Source organism: Antedon bifida, chromosome 3 (genome assembly GCF_963402885.1).
Source record: "Antedon bifida chromosome 3, ecAntBifi1.1, whole genome shotgun sequence".
NCBI lineage: Eukaryota > Metazoa > Echinodermata > Crinoidea > Comatulida > Antedonidae > Antedon > Antedon bifida.
In genome coordinates this window covers 30,269,735-30,293,720 of record NC_136228.1, presented here as the reverse complement: position 1 = coordinate 30,293,720, position 23,986 = coordinate 30,269,735, and the positions used below count along the sequence as shown (strand labels likewise).

General features: G+C 32.3%; 1 protein-coding gene across 3 annotated transcripts; it reads left to right on the top strand.

The window, feature by feature from the left end:
- The first annotated feature begins 41 nt into the window (after positions 1–41).
- LOC144837347 (uncharacterized) lies at positions 42–23,700 on the top strand. 3 transcript variants are annotated; one of them, XM_078692409.1, is made up of 4 exons: positions 42–348; positions 11,003–11,638; positions 17,578–17,751; positions 18,609–23,700. In XM_078692409.1, exons 1-4 carry the CDS (start codon positions 85–87, stop codon positions 20,370–20,372), a joined length of 2,838 nt encoding a protein of 945 aa, XP_078548535.1. In that variant the 5' UTR covers positions 42–84; the 3' UTR covers positions 20,373–23,700. The 3 variants fall into 3 exon arrangements, with proteins under 3 accessions (XP_078548535.1, XP_078548536.1, XP_078548537.1); XM_078692410.1 differs by lacking the exon at positions 42–348 and adding an exon at positions 2,552–2,964; XM_078692411.1 differs by lacking the exon at positions 42–348 and adding an exon at positions 6,509–6,573.
- The last annotated feature ends 286 nt before the right edge of the window (positions 23,701–23,986 follow it).

The following is a 23,986-nucleotide window of genomic DNA, read 5'->3' as shown; positions in this document are numbered from 1 at the left end:
CAGTACCTTAACCAATTACAATTGTTATTTCTTATAGATTGTGTTAGTTTGTGATGTACCAGTGGTTTACTGTCAACAATCAAAATGGCTGTTTCCAGTTCTGGGATCACCACAGCACATCCTGTAGATGCGTATGCTGCAATACCAAAAAATATAGACTTCGAAATAACGCCATCTCCCTTATCGCCCATAATGGGCAGTGTTTCCAGCCTCGTTGAGAGAGGAGATTCGCAACGTAGCACTTATTCAACAGGTTCTAGTGGAGGGAATCAGAACCATGTATATGAAGAAGTGGATATCCAAGTAGGCCCGCCGAAAATAACGCCATTCAGTGGTAAATTAGAGAAGGTTTGTTCTATTCGGTTAATTTTGTAACACATGCTGTTCAGACTTAGACCTACTGCATGGGCAAAGTGATATTTAATGGTTCTATTAAATGGTCTATGGCACTTGCAGCTTTTTGAAAAAGTTTTGATTATTTTGTGCACACAAGGCTGGCGACTTGTTGCCAAACTAGTGTGCACTGTCTATCTGTACATACTCCTCATCCAAATCTGAGCACTGCCTTCCTTTGAATGGCCTAACCGCTAGAATTAATTCAAGATGGAAATAAAGTGTTACTTGAATAAAAGTTTACTTTAGAACAATAGGGTGTGATAAAACAAATAATGATTTGTATTGTTGAATGTGTAGAATATTTTCATTCATTAAAAGCCTAATTATTCAGCTCTGCCTCGTTAGGTAGAACAGTCCTCTTCCAACTCATAAACTCTTCTTCAACTCATAAACATTTATTATTTGCATAATAGATAGAATGTTATTACAAAGCAGTATGAGCTAGTAAGTATCCTCAATTTTATAGGCAATTTTCCTTTAAAAAAAAAACTTAATAGCTATAATACAGGAAAGATATAGATGACCTTGCTAGGTATCAAAATAGTTTAAATATTGTCATATTTAAATAGCGATACTGTATGCTTTCTTTACGAGAATTTCCTACGACAATGCCAAATCAGCTATAGTGAATGAAGCTTTGATCGGTGTTAATTAAATAAAGACTAATTAATAGACTGTGCCTTTGATTGTCAGTTATCCTTGATTGTCACTTGCTCGTTTTGATGTCAGTTATTTTCTAGTTGTTCATTTTGATATCTGGTGTGGGTGATAGCAAATATCATTTAGTGATTGACAGTTTTTTTTAGAAGTGACATTAAAATTGTCACCCAATATCTAATTTCATGAAAGGAAATGGTAGTGATAAATGAGATAAAAACCAACATTTTGACCCTTGACTTTTCAAAATACTGTGGAAGCTTTCTTGTTTAAATTTATTGCAATGTAATGACCGATTCCTATAGGCTCCCTGTCTACTGATACTGGATTAGCGACCTTTGCAGTATACTTTTTTCTGAACTCTTCCATAATATAATATTCCGATAATACTGGATTTTAATTGATTTGTGGTTTTATTTCATACGTAACATATAAGCCAATGACATAAGCTTTATTGGTATAATCCTTGACCTATCTATTTTATCATGATTAATATTAAAACAGATTAGCTTAGCTTAAACCGGTATTATTTTCATAAAAGGTTTATTGTCAAGTTTAACAATTAAAAACCACCTTGTCATTGTCAGGATATAAGCTTTTTTTAGTAAAAAAAAAATGTGTGTTCTACCTTCTTTTTTGTTAATTCATTCGCTTGATATGTTACTATATATAGTAAAACGACGTTTGAGCTATCCTAAATTTAAGAAGCCGAAATCACTTTAAACAAAATCTTAGAAAAGACTTACTGTAGCCTACCGTCACCCAGCATATTCACCTCCCAGGGTGACCAGTATAATTTTCCTTCCCCCTTTCACAGCTTCATAATTATCTTTATTATTAGCAACTAAAGTGCCAGTATTTATGTGCAGCTATTGTTTATCCAAGTTTGTATTGTAATTTAATAAATAATTCATTAATTCTGTCTTTTTCTATCCACAAAGGTTGAGCTTATCAATATATGTCTGATTTAATTAGTATGCATTTGGTGTATGGTGGTAATTTAGTTATGGTCTACAGAGATAACATTATTTATTCTTGAATGGAGATGGTAGGTCACTGACCTTTGAAAGTAAAGTGCAAAACAACCAGTAAATAATATATTGTATAGTTGTAAAAAATATCTTTGCATATGTTTGAGCATGTTTCTATCTATACAATTATAATAGAATAATAATAGTACATCCGTAGGTAAGTGTACTTTTTATTTTAAAATCTTCTACTTAATTTTTTAAAATTCAATTCAATTCAAGTGAAATATTAAAAAAGAAAGAAAACATAGTAATACAAGTTTACAACATTGTACATGGAATGTTCTAAATCGGTTGAGCGTATTAAAAGTATTTTGTAGTTTATGAAGAACAGTTTAGTACCAATAATACAGTACTATAATACTGTATTGTACATTCAGATGGAAAGTTTGAGATATTCAACCAGGTAAAGGTACAAACTCAAAGTTGGTATCAGATCTTAAGTAAACAATTGAGGTTTGTTGTGATTGGCTTGTGGTGGTTTCGCTCCACTGCCTACTTATTGTTTTCTTGGCCAGATTTGGGATCTATTAATGCCGCCATTCCAAACAAGCTATAAATTGTTTGATGAGGCCAGGCAGATTATTTGCCATGCTGGAGTTCTAAGGACATGTGGTCATGTATGTTCTCTGTTTGTTGCTGCAGGCTAGGCTGAATTAAATGTACATCAATGTTTGATGGCTGTTTCCTATACAAGTGTTCATGTCAGTTTTGTTTGATGAGTTTAATTGAAGACATCATTCTATCTACATCTATTGTTTTATTCCGTCTATTGTTCTTGCTTGGAAGGAAGATATGTTTGACTGATATATAATTTGAAATCTGCATATTTTACTGGTACGATATATACATGTTTAAATTATTAGGAGAAACTTTCAAAAAGGTAAAGTTGTTTTTATGCCTTTAATTACTTTTTTATCATATGTATACCATTGTTAAAAATTTAAAAAACCAATGTTTAAATATTCATTATGTTTAAGAATTAATTGTATTTAATTTTAATTACACATTGTTTATATATATCTATTTGTATCTATATAAGCTCTGTCTACACTATCAAACTTTGTTTCAAATGTGATGTACCCATATATGGACATGATGATGTCGTATCACTACCATATTTGGGAATAACACTACCATATTTGGGCACATCACACTTTTTTTTGTCAAACTAGTTCTATAGTGTAGACAGAGCTTAATATTCATGTCATTGAATGAAAGTTCTATTCTATAAATATTTGGGGAACAATTGAGATCCTCAGCTCTACTTCTCCGGATGCTGCTTCTAATCTGTACAGAACTATTAAATGAAAGCTTTAATATTATTGGTTTATATGATAATTATACATACTGACTGATTATTATCAGCAAAGTTGGATATAAAATAATGACGATGGAAAGTTATTAATATAAACTGGCCAATCATCTTACTTGAAAATGCAGCACTTGTTCAAAGATTGCTCTATAATGTTTTCACTATTTTGATGGTGATTAAAATTGATTTTGTCTATATTTGGCGATGCTGAGTAAAGTGTATATAGCCTTAAGGCAAAGATCTAATTTGAAATCTGCCAGCAATTTTGACCGCTGAAACAAGCCTTCATCAAGCTGTCCACACTCTCAGCACTTCATTAGAACAAGTTTTGGAAATTAGAGAACACTTTTCTTTGCTCTAGTTACAGGCAAAATGAGAGATTGCTTTTATTAAACATTCAAATGTTAAATATTACTACTCAAACTAGCAGGTTAATTTATGAACTGTTCAAACAATATAGAGTGGTTAAACCATAGAGCATGCATGGACCATAAACATACAGTGCCAGTGGCGGATCCAGGATTTATAAGTTTGCCTAAAAAAAAACTAAAAAGTAAAACTGTGAACCAATAATATTCTGTGATAATATAAAGAATTTACATTATAAATCTTTAAATTTGCATATAAACACTGATCAAATGCTCCTTAAATCTCATGCAACTTGCAAAAATGTGCCAAAATACATACCTACAAATCTTTTTTGCAGATTATTTTTAGTAGGGTCTAATCTCTATTGCAATCTTAATCATGTCGTCTACTGGTTATAGGTTTTGTCACGTTACCTACTGCTTAGCCAGATAACTTGTGGCGCTACTTCTTAACCAAATAACTAGTGTATTCAGGTGCTAAGGACACCGGTAATCCTAAAAGTAAGTGGATATAAAGTAAACTCCATACCCAATCTGATTTAATGTTTTTATTAACCAAAACTGCAATAATCTTTCATATTTTATTTTAAACGCTACTATATGTCTATAAAATGTTTTATTTCTTATAAATTATTGTTTAGTTTTTGTTTATTAAAGACCCCTTCCCTGCAATTTTGGACGTTTTTTGGAAAATAATACATATATATCACTTTAAAAACATTAAACCATGTCATTCCTTGTCTTAAATGTACGTTTTATGGTAAATTATGATAAAAAGTGAGAAACAATGCACTACCTAAGTAGCTCGCGGCAATCGACCTCTCGTGGACGGTCTTAGGCCTAGCCTAGCTAGGCTTAGTTTTGTAGGCCTAGCTGGTAAACATCGGTAACGTACGAACATCGTACGCTAGCTATATACCTAGCCTGACGTTGTATAGTTGCTGCATTAATTGTCTTTCTATTTTTGCCAGACTCCGTTGATACAAATTGGGGAAAACCCGGTATTTTCGCTGAAAAGTTAGGAGTCTTCCATTTGTTTTGGCCTCACGATCGATCGAAAAGTGGGCGAATTACAGGTGAAAAACAAACATATCAATCCGCGCGCAATGCATTTTGGGATTTATAGCGGGCCGCTATAATTATTAGAATCGACTTATTTTTCACATTTTTAACCGTTTAAAGACGAAAAAAGTTATCGCAATAGGACCATATAGTATTATTTTTACATTAAATATAGTTTGTGATCTTAAATTAGATCTAAAAAACGTAGGGAAGGGGGCTTTAAATATGTACTTTTACATGTACAGTAGTAGGTGTTATAGATAAATGAAGTAATTCTGCTAACAAGTAGTTTGTTTAACACCTAAATTTGAATAATTACTTGGCACAGAAATCATAAATTCCAAGCAACACCTTGACATTGGTGCCTTCCCATGAGTGCTTAGCCCACACAGAAAGCGAGTCAGAACCTAGGCTACCAATAGTAATAAAGTAATGTTGTCATTTTGGTAAGTACTGAATAAGGTTATTTGGTAATTTTATTGTATGCTACATGTAAACATTAGAAAAAGTTATACAGTAGGGGATGTTTTTCACAACTTTTACATTACCGTGGAGAAATACTGTACTATTTTCAATTATTGTTTCTCTTAAATGCTATATTTGTTTGAAAGTTAAACATGGTATTGGTAGAGAATAATTGCGTAAACTTATTGTCATGACAGCAAGTAAATATAGTTATAAATTTTGTCGGTTTTGCAGTTTCTGAACACATTAAGGATTAGAGAAAATATACCGTAACCTTTGATAATTAATTACTTTCAATAATGGATGTTTAAGAATTGATTAACAGCAGCAAGGTGATATAGTTATTTACTTTACAGTAAAACTGTTTATTCTTTGTTAACTTAATGTTTACCCACTTTAACTAAGATCTTTAGTTGTGCAAAACAAATAGTATACATCTTAGTGGAAGGCCTTTGGTTTTTAGCATTAAAAAAGAACATTTCCCCAGGCTTAAAGGATGATTCTTCCACTTATTAGTCGGGTCCACCTCCAACTCTTGGTGCTTGATAAATACAGTATTTGGTGGCAAGATTGTACATTAGGTCTACAGTACAATATCTCAATTGAGATTCAGCCACTGATACCAACAGCATTGTCATTTTTTCAGTAATTTGCCTTTGGAGGATAGTGATGCTTACTGTAGTTTTACAGTAGGCCTACTAACTACTACAGTAGCTACACAAAAAGCTAGAACACAAAAAAAGTGTGTGCCCAAATATGGTAGTGATATGACATCATCATGTCCATATATGGGCACATCAATTTTTTTTGTCACATAGTAGAGTTACAGTTTGATAGTTTAGACAGAGCTTTACAGTAATGAGACAATGTATTGTAATTTAATGCATAGGATCACCCATCATGATGCATTTAGAACTGTATGATAAAATATAGTGCATTTGATTATGCTGTAGAGAATACTGATTGTATTATGCACCAATTTAAGGAACACCCCCTTAGGGTGGTCACCTCAATCAAAGGTTAACGGTAGTGTTTCAAATCTGAACTTGGCAACAAAACAAGCATTAAGAACTTTATTATTGAGGTGCCTGGTGGATTAGACGCCAAGATAAGGATTTTGAATGGGTACTGGATTTAAGAATTCTAGCTACTGTTTACACTTCTTGGTGAAAAACAGGATCTCAAGCATTGTATCAAAGTACTCAGTAAGCCTACAGTAGGAAGTATATGAATCTGGTTTTCCATCTATTGAATGATGTCACTAGGTAAATTTAATGATAAGGTAAGGATTTTGAAATTTATTAGTTTGTATTAGTTTTAAGCTCTGTCTTCACTATCAAACTTTATGTGACAAAAAAAATGTGATGTGCTTATATATGGACATGATGATGTCATATCACTACCATATTTAGGCATATCACCATATTTTGGCACATACTATTTTTTGTCAAACTCGTTTGATAGTGTAGACAGAGCTTTAGGATTGATAAAATACAAATAAATCAAATGGTATGATACACGACCACTTTTAGACAGATTAAGATCACTTTATTCTCCATTATAATCATTTACTCCGCCTATAAGTGTTGAAATTGGGCTAAATTAGATAGATGGTAGGATAAGATTTGTTTTGTATTGATTGTAATTGTAACGATTCAAGTCAACAACGGTGACAACGCATATTTTGATACAAAAATAACACTACAAAGATTTCAACAATTTAATCTAAGAATCAGTTACTCCACCCATTGAAGGAGATCTGCTATGGGTACTTATTATGTTGACAAAACCCAAGAAATTTGAATGGGTAAAATATTTAGGATTTTTACTTTTTAGTCATTCAAAGTTAAACACTTCAGTCATAGAATGGATAAAGGAGGGTACGAGAAACTTAGTAGCGTTGCGGCATACTCTAAATTTACATGTAGAAGAATCCTTTTTAATTTGAATAAAGTTACTTATTTTTATTATTATCCTATATTCCATTACAGTATATCAAATGGTCTTTGTAAAATGATCTACCCGTATATTTAGTTTTTGGCACTCTACCCAATCCCCATTTTATTATATTCATTTCAAGCATATGACATGATGATAAAATGATGCACATTCAGTTTTTGTCACCTTCCCCCATTCCTATTTGTCATATGGTTGGCATAGAGTCAGTATAGCAATGGGTACACAATATTTATGAGGTACGAATATTACGAATAGGAATTTTTAAAGTACTATATGACATGCTTAAACCATTACCTGATACAGATACAGTATGTGGACTAAACAAGACACCTTTCAACAGCTTCAAAACATGATAATATTCCAAAACCGTTTACAATGTTTTTGAAGGCCTGGGAGACAAGTGGCGTTATGGCCTAGTGCCAACTTCTACCTCAACAGGTCCTACTTCAAAAAGCACATACTGGATAAACTATAAACACTAATTCTAGTATCATATTGCTAACATAATGGGCGTCGTCGGTGATAGCGTTCCCTAATGAATTCACCTCAGTCTGGCCCCTAGGATCCCTCTCTGTGACACCATGCATCATGTGATTGTAATAATACCAGATCTTAATTTCTATTCAAATTGATGGATAATGGAAACAGTGGTGTATGGTACAATATTTTAGGCCAGATACATCTGAGATAAATGTATTGTGTGTATGCTTTTAGAAAACTCTGCGGAATTTTTCATAAGTTCTGGTCACTTAAGTTAGATGAAGGAGGTACTATTTTCAGTTAATTTGCAATCTGGCCTAAATTTGCAAGATTTACAGTCACGCAATGTTCCCAGACCTGAACTACAGTGGAAAGGTTAGTATTTAGCCGGTAAGGCTAAAGCGTGAACTAAACGGTTCAAAGGTATATTGAGTGGAAAATGAGCAAAGGTTATGTGAATTATGGAAAAGTTCAAATAGTTTTATTATGGTAGGTACTTTGTAAAATTTTACTTTGTTCCGATTGTGTTTTACCAGCACGCAAGAGTATAAAGTGTCGATTGAGATGCTCTCATATTTGCATTTTTGTTCATTCATTCTATTTTTTGAATTGTTGTTGTTTTTTCAAATCATTCTTTGATCATACTTGGATTGGATAAAAATTATTTTATTTTATCATACCATAGGTATTTGCCTTAGGTGCAATTATACAGTAGCATTGGTATTTCTAGACCTGTATTCCAATTCCATATAAGAACTTTTATGCCCAATTCTAGGCTTTGGCATTTCTAGGCCCATAAATATGCTTTTTTTTTAACTGCAGTGATGAAATATTTACTTTACAAACATTCTAAACTTCTTGCCATTAAAAAACCATAAAGAATCTAGTTATTGGCCATTAGAGAACCACGGGGTGTCAACTCAATGTTGTTTAGCAAATAAATACTGTTAATATTAAAGTAGTAGTCTTGACTGTTCTTTTTATCATTCTTAATATTTTTGGATGGTAGATGATACAGTAATTTATACAAAATATTAACATGTGCATGTTTTTAAGCCCAGTATACACTGTATCCGTTCCATTATTACTGCTGTATTTGGTTGATTAAACGTTTGTCCTTCGTTTTACCTTACTGAAACGAAAGCTCACCGCAATCTTGATTTCAGCACCACCCATACACCTCAAACGGAAAGGACAATGCCCTGTTACTGACTAATGATTCTAACTATCATTAACCTTGAGAATATAAATAAAAGCTAGTATTACATGCCTAATAAAGACAATGAGCTTAATGACTCAAAATGTATATCTTCATTACTGTATCTTATGTGACAGCTAGGCTTAGTACAATGGAGCTACAGTAGTGATTCATTAGCCTTCAACAACATACAGCTTCTCCTGTAGTACAGTATGTTTATTACTAATATTAGAAAACCATGAAAGTACAGACGTTAGTTCAGTCAACCACAGTGGTTGAGATGTAGTGGTTTATTTTTTATGTGGTATAAATTAGATTTAAATCCTTAAGGTGATGTTATTTACGGAAGAGAGAAAAAAAGAGCGTGGCACAAAAGATGTTCTGTGAGTGTGAGTACAGATAATAAAAACCTTTCACGAGAACTGATGGATGTTTTAAATTTGGATCTGCAAAGTGTAACATTGGGATCAAACTGTAAGCTTTTGATTAGCAACTTTGAGCTCAGTTGCACAGTACCACAGGCTGAGGTAAATGTCAGGTAAATGTCATCCTTGGTTTGATGTTCTTCTGAGAAAAACAAAGTAACTAGTCAATCACTTTCTAAAGGTTGTTTGATCTAATCTAGTATTAATCCCCCTCACCCTCGGCAAGGACAGATCTCAGTAGGGTTAACATGAAAAGGTGCTCATCACTTGATCAGTAACCTTGCTATTAAGATCAAGAAACTTATACATTTCTTCTTTCTTTTGAAATCTTTATTCAGTATAGTTTCAGTATTTATACAATCTCTCAATCAAAGCTCTGTCTACACTATCAAACTGTATGTGACAAAAAAATGTGATGTGCCCATATATGGACATGATGATTTCATATCACCACCATATTTAAGCATATCACTACCATATTTGGGCACATCACACTTTTTTGTCAAATGAGTTTGATAGCAGGCAGAGTTTTAGTTTAGTAGATCACAATCAAAACCTGTGTGTGTAAAGATCAATGCATTTGTTTACACAGTAAATTTGTCGAGCATAACTGAAATTTAATTAGATATTTTAAATAGGGGAACAAGGTGTTTAAAGCTCAATATTTATTCTGTATCACTTTTTGGCCTAGAAACAGTTTATGAACACCGTTCTGTTGGAAGTGTTTTATGATAATAATGTTTGCAATACCGTAACATTTATTGGCCTGTACTGTAAAGATGAGTTTAGGCTGGGGGTTTATTTCCAATTCCTCATGGTTTACTAGTGTATAATTGTGTGCTGTAGATGAAAGGAAAGGGAAAAACACACAAATTGGGCCGCTCTTCTTAAGTGGCAGAAATTCCTGGAATCAATTTGCTTTTAATTCAATTTGTTTAAACAACTATTAACACTTATTGTTAAGTTTTTAGTTGAATTAAAGTCTTTAGTTTAGGTTTTATTTGACTTACCGGTACTCACTTTGGGATTTCTTTCATTTGGTATTATATACATTGAGTGGCTAATACTTTATAGTACAATAGTGATTCTTAATGATTTACCGGTAACTTTGAACTCTATCAAATGTTTATCCTAATTTGTTCTCTGTTAATAACCTTTTTAGGTATAAGATCAAACCTTGTTATATTATTGATTCATTCAATGTGAAATAATGGCTTCAATTGATCTGTTCTCATCGGTATAAAATGCAGTGCCTGCGTAACTAATCCCCATTGTTTTTGTGTCTCTGAGCCGTGTATGTTAAACAATTGGAAATTGTAACAACTATACTGTGATATTATGACAAACGGGGTATGTTTCGATAAACTGTATATGCATTGGCTGTAACGTACAGTACCTCTAGGTGTACTATTTGCACATTAGTGTTAATGTAATAGGCCTCTATTACTAATTATATTATGTTGGTAAAGTTTTCTTAATGCATAATACTGCTATGTACTAATATTGCCTCTATTTCAGGATTATTGTGTTGAATATTATAGGCTTACTGTATACTAGTATATACATATGTATACAGCCGGATAGGCACACAATTTTGAAGTCCATCCAACAACCAATTACGTTTTGTTTACTTATTATTGTTTTTGCAGCATAAAGAAAAGGGATTGATACGACCAATCGCCATGCATCCTTGTACATCACCACACTCGTCAAACAAAGTCAAAAGGACGATGTCTGCATCTCCGAAACCGAGTGTTCCTGACAACATCCGGGATCTTCGACGAGTTCCTGATGTCGTCTTGGCAAACCAGAGACGTGACTACGGTGGAAATCATTTCCATGAACCTCCAATGAAAGCGTATTCACTACAAGATTTAAACTCGTCCTCTCTGCATCCCTCTTTTCAACCGAACTTAGCTTCTATATCGGATGGTCCCGAGTCAATCAGACGCACTAAAAATGGGAAACTACATCCGTCGCAGTCGTTGAACTATTTAAATGGAAATTATAACACGATTAGTGGATCGCCCTCTATGAAAGCATCGTCTGATCCTCGTGCACGAAATCATAGTCATAATAACTTATCGTCTGATAAGCATATGAACCATTTGAATGAGACGTTGCGTTCAAGTCACGGTAGTTTAGCATCATCGGGCCGTGTGTCGGGGTCAGGTCAACAAGATGGATGGTCTCCTACTTCCAGACACTCTTCTAGGCAGTCAAGCCGTGTATCGTCGGTTAGCGTTGAGGAAGATGAGTTACTGTTGCTAAGAAATAAAGTGCAGGTGAGGTTAAAATTGTTACTTTTAATTACAGTTAATAATATTTCTTGATTCGTAATTTATCAATATCATAACATTTTGTATGCTACTCTTTTTCCTCATAATCATCACCACGATTTTCATCATCTATGGTAATCATCACAATCGCCTACTTCTGTACTACTTGATAAAATATTAATTTCTCTACTGTACATGACCTAAGGTAATTAGCCTTTCTTGCCTTGTGGCTGTATGTTGAAAAATAATTAACCTTCCTGCTTTTACAGTTAACAACATAAAACAGTATGAGTGCCTATAGCAATACCAGAATAATAATTTAGCATTTTATTTCACAAGAATCATGCATTATGACAAGGCAAAGTGCATGCCAAAGATAGAATTATTGAATTGTCAACAAGAATTACAATGTTCTATCAAACGCTTCCGGAGCTAAGCCCCGAATTGATTGCGTAATAAAGCTACAACAAGCAATTACTGTCCATCGGGATTTAATATTGATTAAGATAGGTATTGAATTGATCTGCTCCTCCAAGCAGGTGATAAAATTTGGCTTCCAGCCAATTTGTAAAATTGATGGAAGTTGCAGACCACAAATAGTGACTAATAAACCATATGTAGACTGGTCCTCATCATTAGGTAATTATGTCCAACAACAAAGAGAGTAAAATTAGTACTGTGCTTCCATAACGAGAAAGATTATTGTCAGAATGGAGACATACTGATGTTTCTACAGCTGGATTTTGTCGGAGAGTGTCACTGCTCTGAGGGAAGTCTAGGTATCATGGTTCGCTTGGAAAAACTACAAAGCTCTTGAGAATAGATACAATATCTCATGTTGATAGAATCTGGCGAAGTGGAATGAATTGTTACTCGGGAACTGTATTCACTTGATTATTGTGAACAATAGGTTATTTTATTTGGTTTGTACTGGAGTTGTACTACATGTTTGCTGTAGGAAGGAGTACATATATTTCTGGTGCCATTTCAGTCTGATAATATTCTCCTGTGTACTATGATGGAGTTTAGGCGAGGTGAGGTAGTTTTATTTATTCAGTACTGTAGTGTGTTATCAATTGTGTGTGTTATTATATAGTAATTGAAAAATTAAAAAAAAACTATTTGTTTTGTAAACACATCATTTGAAGCATGATTTGTATTGTGGGTTTTAGATTAAGTAAATAAATATGTACAATTTGAAGTGAAGTTTGAACTAATTGAATACAGTATTGTCCTCTTGCTTGGGCTATACTTGTTTTCACCTGCAATATTTAGGGGACTGTTAGTGTTAATGAAATTTATTTGTAGGTGTAGATCTTTTAATTAAGGATTCCTCCAATTAGAGACCATTATACGTACTTTATGATTCCAGAAGAGACCATTAAATCACTGGTTCCAAAGTGGTAGGTTTTGCATTGGATTTATAGATAGTACAATCCTGTTTACAAAGATAAATATATTTTTCGAGTTGATGTTTTTCTAGATTCTTATATCAATTTATTGTTGATGTATGAGCTTGTGACATTTACACCGTGTCAGAATTTCTAGACGTACAAAATAATTTTATGTGCAATCAAGTGAAGAATCACCATAAAGTTATATTAGTTTTAGATTCTCCTGCTTGTTGTCTGAATAATAATAAGTGTTTTAATGGCTATGGAATTAAACCTATCGCAAAACATGTATACAGAGCTCTTAAAAATTATTGTTTAATGTGGAACATTATTTATGAGGTTTTCTGTCATTAAGTAATGAAGTATTGAGCATTGACAATGTTTATTAGCAGTTTCAGTCACTATTCAAAATACTGTACAATAAAGTAACCATACTCTGAAAACCACCACCTTTCCTATAAACCATAATTTGTTTACGATCCCCATTTCTAATAGTTATAAAAATTACATTCAAAGTGCATTCTGAAATCCTGGCTGTCAAAAAAGTTAAAAAAATAAGAAACTGAGAATGTTCAGTGTGTAGTGAAATTTCATCAATAAACTATGCCGGTATTGTATTTTTTTTTTTTTTTTTTTTTTTACCATATTTATTGAGGGTGATCCATCCAGCAAATGCTGATCATTAGGGACCCTCAGAGGTTCACAAGACAAACATATACACAAGATGCTCTACATAAACAAAGTCTTATAACAAGTCTTTGGGAGTGGAGTTGTAATTTTGTCCTTAGAAAAAATCCTGACATGTGACGGGACTTGAACCCAGGACCCTTGGAGTGGTAGCCAAGCATCATAACCACCAAGTCACAACTCCACTCCTATTATTACTATGTATAGGTGGTTGATACTATATTACCATTATTATTTAATATTATATAATTCCCAGAATGTTAATCTATAACCACCAAATATAATGGTACTATTTATTGTAATCAATAAATGTCAACAGGTTTAGAGAAAATAAAGTTTATCATAGGATTTAGGTCGGCTTATTTATTGTTGTGGGTTATTGGTTTAAATCAATGCTTGTCTTGTTTCAATTTATCAAGAACTTGATGATATAATACTTTTGAAATGTTACTTTAATAATATAATTGAAAGTTTAGTTCCTGTCTATTGTGTTCAATTTACAGTTTTATTTGATCTTAGTTCCTGGATTAAGTTGTGAAAATAACAGCGCAGTTATTTGAAAGATCTGATCATATTTTTATCACAATAAAGAAGGTTAGGCTAGCTGTTTACTTTTAGTTTGGTGCTAGTCAATATAAAGTACACACATTCCATAATGAGAGGCAGCTACATGGCTTTCTATCAGAAATTATGATCTTTGAGTCGATTTGAATTCTGTTGATAAGGTATGTAACATACTTGTTTGTTTTCTGGTGATTTAGGTACATAATTTGAAAATGGCATGTCATTTAAATTTGAAATAAAGGAGAAGCACTATTATTAAGGGAACACCTTTATGTCCCAACAAAGTCGCCTCTTCAATGCTCCAAACTTTTTTTTATCCACTAGCAAACTAATTGTAAATTAAACATATTGCTTGCCTTTGTTAAACATTAAAGTGTCCCCTATTAGAGGGATTCTGCTATACCCTTGTGGTAAGTCTGTTTAATTACTGTACAATAGACCCACTGCAGACATACAATACATAATCATGAATGATTGTTAAATTAGAAACGAGTATAGCATGGATTGACATACTTTTTACAATCATGATTGTTAAGTATGCCGATAGCACAGAGAAGAGCAAGCGCATTAAGTATGATATAAATTGGTAAATATTAGAAAGATAATTCCTGTTTATGATACCGATTCATCTTTTGCGATATTACTTTTTAACATGTACTTGTAGTGGTATTGCAAAATCTTGCTAATATTCTAACAGCTCGCAGACACTGTACACTATGATGGATTGATATCTGTAGGCTAGAATCTTTTTAAGACGTGAACTCATTTAAAAAGCCTATAATTGAGGTACTTGCCCTTTAGGTGGGATTTAAATCTGAAAAGAATAATAAAAACCAAAAGATTGAGATGAATAAAAAGTTGAGTAATCTGACTCGTAGAACTCAACAACAAGTGGGTTTTGTCGTTAATAAGAACCGTAAGTAATACAATTTAAATTTGGCTTAAAATGGTAATAAAAGACTTAGTGGTATATGGTCATGTGTTAATAATTGTGCTAGTTTGAGATCAGTACGATTAGTTGAATTTTGTTTATCTATTGTAAAATAAAAACCAGAGGGAGATTTGTCAAAATCAAGATATCGGATTATAAAAGTTGTTATGAACAATAATTTGTTGCCCCTTTTGGGCAAGTCGGTTACAAACTGCAATGCATTGAGATTAGCTTAAAATTGTATCCATATCAAAATGTAGATTTTTATAAAACTATGATAGCAGTGCCCCCACCCGAAATTGTGCAAATTGTAATGCAAAAAAGATAGGACATCAAATAGCTGAGCCCTTCATTTCACCATTTTTAGGCCCTGGGTCCGCCACTGGATAGCAGCAAGTATAGTATTTACATAAAATAATAACAAGAAGATTTAGACGATCATGTTCATATTCAATTCCATTAGTTTATATTTTTATTTATTAATTAAACCACCATGGATAAGTATTACCACAACAAGCTGTTTGAATCGTTATTTCTATCACAATAACTACTACTCGATCTTTACTATAAAACGACAACAACAAGTTGTTTATGATTTACGGCCCTACTGCATCATAATCACTCTCTGGAAGACGATGATTGCTATGGTAACATTGCTTTAATATGAAATAGTAATCAACTTGGGTTCTTTGTTAATAATTCCGACAGTATTCTGTCAGTCACTCTTATTATTAAGATGTCATATAGTGATATTGTGAGTATGTACCTTTTTTTTCTATCTGTTCAATCCCAGTAAATTTATTTTATATGCCAATCCTAAAATATTTTTGTTGGTAGTGGAACAAGTTTGTAACTTAATAATTGCATGTTTATACATCATACAATACATACATAATTCTATCATTTGAATGAAGATTACGCTACACCCTATGGTAATCTAATGAATGCTGTTGTAGTCTATAATTAATTTTAAATAGGTGAAATGAAAGCATAACATTTACACTTCAATTGATGGTGCCAGAATATTTATTAGTGTATTACATGCTTCCATAGATTCAGTTGTGTAAAATTCAGGATGGTGGAAATTTACATTTACTGTTTTCAATTAATTATATTGATTTTTACCAATTTTTTATTACCATATTTCTCGAGCTACCATACATAAATTTTCTCAAATTTTATTGTGAGACTTAATACCCAGAATACAGGTATGTGGCAAAACAATGAAAAATTTACCGATAATTCCAATCAAGCTACTGTATTCACATAAAAATAAATTTTACTTTTTACATATTTTTTATTTTTATTTATTATTATTGTTGTTGTTGTTATGAAATTATTAATAGATTAAACATTTTGCAGGATCTTTATAAAGTAGGCATACTATAATTTTCTATGGCATGTAAAACATGCATAACTGCTATGAAACTGCTGAATATGTCTGGTTTTACATTTGATTGATTGTATTTGACTTCTCCAAGTGCAGAAATTGTATCAAAACTGTATAAATTACAATAATATGTCAAATATTCAGACTTTGGTCACAAATGAGAATTTTCCTTGTACTTCCATTCTCCTTTTACTGAACCAGGAAGGAGTTGGAAGAAATGTGATGTAACACCACCCCCACCAAGTTTATTTTATTCTAAGCCAGTTGAGTCATCACAAACATATTCATAATTATCATAAAAACCAGGCAGTTGATTAGGAGAACAACATGTTTTAGAGGGGAGTGCCAATGGTGCTTATCTCTCAGATATTTGCTCCGAAGCATCAAGACAATACCGATATCTGACATTTAATTCCGTCAAATTCATCCTGATTAAATTCTGCATCTTTATTAAACATCTTGAAAGGAAGTTTGGATTGGTGATGATAATTGACTGTTTTTTGTAGTGACCTTTATTGACCTGTGTGGCTTATCTTTAGCATTACTGTTAAGAAACATTCGCAATCAAGACACTCCTAATATTAGTCAGTTATTGTCTGCAAGACAAGACATGTTTTCTCAATTTGTGGTTTTCAACGAAGTTTGGTCATTTGAATGCAACAAATATAGCTCAGCAGATTACGGATTTTGAACAAGATATCTTTTTAAATTACATCGAAATATCATTTTATAATATCAGTGCATAATATACTTGTTTCGATATTTCTAACTTTGTATTCTATCTGGTTTTGAATTTGAATAATATGGCGTTGTTTAAACGTTGTATCGGAATGGTAAGTTTCCATTGCAGATATTGAGCAATACCATAAATGGAATGATATATTTGTTTTTAAAAAAAAAGATGGAGGAATAACTGATTCGATGTTTCATTTGAATATTTTTTTACTAAATAATTAGTATTTTGTATATTATTTTACAGAATCAAGAAGTGACAATTGATGCGCTTCGACAGACGATGGAAAAGAATGAAAATACCATATTTCAAGTTTTTGGAGAAAAACAGAAGAACTGGGAGAGACAAATGGAGAATTTAAAAGAAAAACTAAGAGAGAAAGAAGACAGAGTACATATAGCTGAAAATAGGTTAAAACAGGTAAGAAAGAATAGATACATTCAGTTGCCCAGTGGGCATCCTAGCTGTTTTGCTGGCCCAACTAATATTTTACACACTGTCAATGTAATATGTTCAGGCGGGATGGATTGTTGCCATTAGTGATGGTGTGTTGCCATTAGTGATGGTGTGTCAAATGTTCTCCAGTTTATCAAGCTCTGTCTACACTATCAAACTAAAACTGTGATGTGCCCAGATATGGTAGTGATATGTCCAGATATGGTAGTGATATGACATCATTTTTTGTCACATATGTAGACAAAGCTTTAGAATTGTCCATAAGAGGAATTAATTTGCCACATTCAGACTTCAAAATTAAGCTAGCGTAACTAATATAAGGCGTATTATATTCAATGCAGGTTTTCGGTTATTACTTTATCTTATTCAACTTATAATCTTTGCTGGTATGAAGTCATATTGTAGAGGTCAAACCTACTGTAATTAAAATTCAAAATCATGGTCATCATTTAAATCTTTTTATCTGTGATAAATGATAGAATAATGACCTGATAATCAAAAACAATGTTGGTACCAGTTACCATGAAGAGAATTTAATTTAGACTTAAAAGATATCTATTATTAGAAGCATTTCACTTGTATTAAAATAAAAGAATCTAGGTTGAATTCATGTACCAAGACAAATTTAAGTAAGTCAGTTCACGTTTCCCTAAACAGGACTGTGACACCAATTAAAATTGTGTGCTTTGTACATGATGCTTTTGTGCTATTTATTTTGTTATGCAGTTGAGTTATTAAGATCCAATAATGATTCCCATTTGTCGCAGTTGATGGTAAAAATTGAATTGTAATTTATAGTTTAAATGTTTTTGTTTTTTCAGAATCATCTCAATGGAGGTGTAAGAATGTTGAAGAAATCCTACCAGAAACTAAGCAAAAGTCAAGAGAGTTTAATTGAGTACGATCATGGAGACGATGAGGTTAGCGAGTTACGGAGTAAAGTACAAAAACAAAGAGGAGAACTTTTAAAAGTAAAAGCAAAATTATCAGACGTGAGTAGCGAATCTGAACACCGTCAAGTTGAAGCGACAAGAATGAGATCTCAACTCCAACAATTAACGAACAATTTGCAGAGGCGTATGTCTGATTTGAGCAGTTATCAAGATGAAATTGCTAGGAAAAATACTGAAATAGATAAATTAAGAAAGAAGCTAGCTTCGTTTGATCAAACCTCTAGAGGGAAGAATAATAGTGCAACGTTTACTGCTACACAACAGAAGCTAGATAGTCTGCAAAAACTACTGCAGCAGAAGGATAGCGACGTTAGTCAAGAACGAGTGCAAAGGAACCACCTGCATGAACTAAATGAGAACTTATCAAAAGAGGTGAAGTTACAGGAAGAGGAACTTGGTTTACTCAGAAGTAAACTCTTTGAAAAAGAAAATGAACTCTCACAAGAGAAATGTGAAGTGTCGTACTTAAAAGAAGTACAAGAGAAATTAAGTCAGGAGGTTCATGATCGTAAAGTTGTAATTAAAAATCTTGAAGAAAAGTTATGTAAGATTGTTTCATCTTCTGGACACTTAAGCGTGAAAAAAGATGATAAAAAAGAAATTGAACAACTGCAGGTACAATTAAAAAAAGTAGAGGAGGAGAGACAGAGCGAGGTGACGTCGCAACGCAGACAGCTTGTTGCGCAAGATGAGGATATTGCTAGATTGCATAATCAACTTGGTTCTATAGAGAAAGATAAATTATCGCTACAAGAACGCGTTTCAAGAGGAAAAGACGGGAATAGTAATTTTATTTTGATACAAAAGCAAATGGAATGTGATTTAACAAGTCTTCAAGTTAAATTGACTCAAAGAGATCGTGAACTGTCGGAAACAAAACGTGTAATGAATGAACAAATGGAAAGTAAAGAGTCTGAAATAATGGCGCTTAAAGCACAGTTTAATAAATCGTGGGAAGGCTCAAAAGCTTTAGATAACACAGCTATGGCAAGAGAAGCTGAAATCGCTTTCCTAACTGATAAGCTAAATAATCGCGATTCAGAAATCGCTACATTGAAACGGCGTCTTGATGGCATGCAAAAGCGTGGAAGCTCGCCAAATAGACGCGGTAGTTCACCAAACGGATCTTTGAAATCTGGATCTGGCAGCTATCACGACGAAATGTCCACGCTTGTAAAAGAGAAAGAATCGTTGGAAGTTCATCTTAGTAGCGTAAAAACGGAGAACACACAATTACAACAACATCTTGAAAAGTCAATGAGCGAGATAATTTCACTTAAAAAACAACTTGACTCTGCTTCACCAATGTCATTAACGAGTCAGTCAAGCGCGACAAGTGATAGGCATAAAAATGATATGGACACACATCATGAAGTTCAAAGGTTAAGACAAGAAGTAGAAAAATTGAAGGAGAAATGTTTTAGCAGTGAAAGCATGATAGATAAAGAACGTCAAACATGGCAGGATGAAAAGGAAAAGGTGATTAGCTATCAGAAACAATTACAGTTAAATTACGTGCAAATGTATCGTAAAAATCGCAATCTAGAACGTGATGTTGAACAGCTGACACTCGAACTAGAACGAAGACATTTGATCGAAGAAGAAGATCCCGAAACTACCGTTAATGTATAAAACTAAATGTGCTTTCTTGTTTCTTTGTAACAAAAAAAATGAAGTCATGCTTGGAGATTGTTTTGAACATTCTGCGAACTTAAGTGAACTGCAGTGATTCACATGATATTGCCATGACGTTATATTCCCAACGTGTATTTTAAACTGACTTGATCTCACTAATTGCCGACATGGATCATACGTAATCTAGCATATGTTACGCATTCAAAACAAACTATGTCCAAAACCACAGGTTATCTCTTTTGGAAAAAAAAACAAAATTATTTTCATTCTTCACTTTCCTTGAGACTGTTCAGGACCAAAACAATTTATTTTGGATGTTGGCGACTTTTAAAAGATTAAGGATGGTTAACAGATGGACGGATATTTTTTTAGTTGTATTTGCATCATTCCGAAATGTTTGTAGTACGCAAAGGGATTTAATGCTTCTTGAAGGAATGTCAGCATTTCTAAAGAATGTAAAAATGACACACATTCTGGATTAATATTTGCATATATTTTAAACTTTCATTTTGTACTGTTCTCTTTGTTTTTATATCAAATTCTTTTTGTTTTTAAACGCAAAGCTTTTGAATGTTCATTTTGTAAATAAAAGTGCTTGATTTATTAGTTTTAAACAAATTATAACAAAAACAATTATATTTTGATTTGTTAATCATGATGTAAACAATTTTAACAAGATATGTCATGTAAATTATGATGATGATTATCTTAATATTAATTAGAAAATCTTTCGGACAAACATAAGTTAATGTTTCATTAGCCGCAGGGTACATTCCTACTGCAAATGTGCTTTGATCGTTCTGAGCTAAAAATAAACAGTAAATTATTCTTGTTGAATCATCAAATATGCTATGCTCGTCTTCAACAATGGTTCTTTTAATTGATTGTACGATGTTAGAACTTAAAAGGCAACTCTATCTTACTTCCAATAACTCATCATGGTTTTATTTTTAGCATTTTAAAAATTGTTTACCAAATAATTGTGCACTAGACAGGTGGTTTAAATTATTCAATGCAGAAACTGTGTAGATCTACAAAGTTCTATTGAAAATGTTTCAATAAAAAATGTAAGTTTATTTGATTTAAAATCCTTATTACATCATGAATTAAAGATGCTTTTAAACATTTCCGAAATTGCTTAAAATATCTTCACTAATTATCGGCAAGATTTACATTTTCCAGAGCTGAGTGTTTTTTCCCTACACCTGTTTATTTGAAGGATTTCCTTGAGGCCTATTTATACATAACCACCAGGTTTTACACAGTTGACATACAAACCTTTAATTATACAGCGTAGAATACGTGTGTGTGGTGTAATGCATAATTTATGGATGTGTGTTATTTGATTAATACCATTGCTTAGGAATTAGGATTAGAGTGTGGTTTTTATCACACTATTCTCTCTGTTCAGGGCATAATATTCAAGACTGTATGTAAATTGATGCTGTGGCAGAATTAGTTTGATGTATTTACCTACTCCACTACTTCCGTCATAGAAATGTTTAATTCTTAAAGCTTAAATAAATTTATTTTGTAATTGGGATTTTGAAACAAAAAGTATAACGGGTTATGTACTATTGCAGTATGTTGTGTATATAGTCATGACATATTTTAGTGATGCCATTCTATTCTCCTTTTCTCGTATCTGATGGGGTGAAGCTGGTACAGTCTAAATAACAAAGTGTCTGTAACACATATGTTACAACGTGATGACATAGCATTCAGGTCATCGCTTCTTATCATACTTGTTAGGGTGATGATTGTTTCATTTGTATTAAATTACTGTACTCCACCGTTCTGAACTGCGAACATTCCATTCTGTAATATAAAACTTCCTCTAATTAAGAGTCATCTAAAAACTATTCCATAGAGGTGTACATTGTTTAATGAAAAACAAATTAGTAGCAGATTAAGTATATAACCTTAGATATTAATTTCTACAATATTTAGTTTACACTTGAGTTGTATGTAAATTGATGCTATTCACTGTGATGTCGTTTGTAGCAAGCTGGGTCAACTCCTGCATACAGCACCCTCTAATTATTTACAGTAGGCCTACCTAATTATTTAACAGTTGGGACATGATCTTTTAAAATTAGATCATAATTTAAACAGGAGTCATTATTGAAATGTGTGTATAACTATATTATGTATTAAATACAAAACCTGTATATAAATATTGTGTTATAAACTAGAAACATGTATTGTGTTAATTGTCTATACACCAGAGAACTTGTTCAAAATATTAATATCAGGAATGAAACTATGTGTGGGTCATTTAGTGCAAAAACCCTCCCGTTTCTGTTGATATATATACTTAGATATTATATAAAGTATTGTATATAAGCTGTTAAATATACTGTATATACTGTTGTACCTTAATACACATTGTCTATGCTTATACTAGTGTCGTCAAATTACCTTTCTCCTTCATATTGTAAGCCTACATATGTATGTATCCTATACAATTGATGTTGGTTTATATCCATATTTATATAAATGCATATCTTTCATATATATGATGCTATAAACAATTTGCTGATTTATTTGTATAAGGGCCACTGACGTACTGTTTAACAAAATTAATGAACAAACACACAGGGTATTCCAAACTTCCATATCGAACTGAACAAACTTTGTATAATAATTTATGCTGCACCATCAGGGGTCAAAGGTGAGCTAAAATGTCAATTAAATGTTTTTATATAATATGCTAATTACTCTTATAAGATTTAGCTTGTTTTATATAGACTGGCTTTTGACATGTACTGTACCAATATGAAGGTACTGTATTTTACAAATAGGTTTTTTATTTAGCTTATCAATATTCTTCCATCACCGTTTGTTTTGTTAAAAATATTCAAAGGTTATGTTCAATTTGAAAAACTTACATATATATATTCATGCAAAAACAATACCATTATACAGTATAATCATGTTATGAATAAAATTATTTCAATTTTAACATTGTTATATGGTTGAGACTATTTATTTCAACAATTGTTTTAAAAAAGTATGTTAAAAATAATTTTATAAAATGCTAGTTATATTGTGCTTTTCCTTACAGTAATTTCTACACTATATAATATTGTCTTATATAATATTGCATTGTACATTTTTGTATAATTTTTTTTAATAGCATTGTTGCTAACAAGAGTATGTATTTTAAAAAGTACAATTACTTTTTATTTATTACAGGTTTTGTTTTATTTATATACAGCTCAATATTCAATGCATGCTTGTTACTTTTGAATCACTTTCCAATGTTCCAATGATATCTTGTTTCATTTTTGATAACATTGATTGTTAATTGCTGTTGAAATACAGACATACTAGAAAAATATCGTTTGTGTATTGTTCAAATGTTTTGTGGCGTGTTAAATAAAGGCTTGTCAGCTTAATATCGGATATATCCCCTCGATAGATAGCGTACACCAAGTAGCAATATTAGCCCATAATGTCCATATATAGGGTGATTTAAAACAAATCAAGCTATAATATTTATTTATAATAATTAGCGCATATACAATATTGCAGTATTGAAGTACTTATATAGCAATAAGAAGCGCACATATAATGATTATTGGCACGCATTTAGCAATAATTAGTGC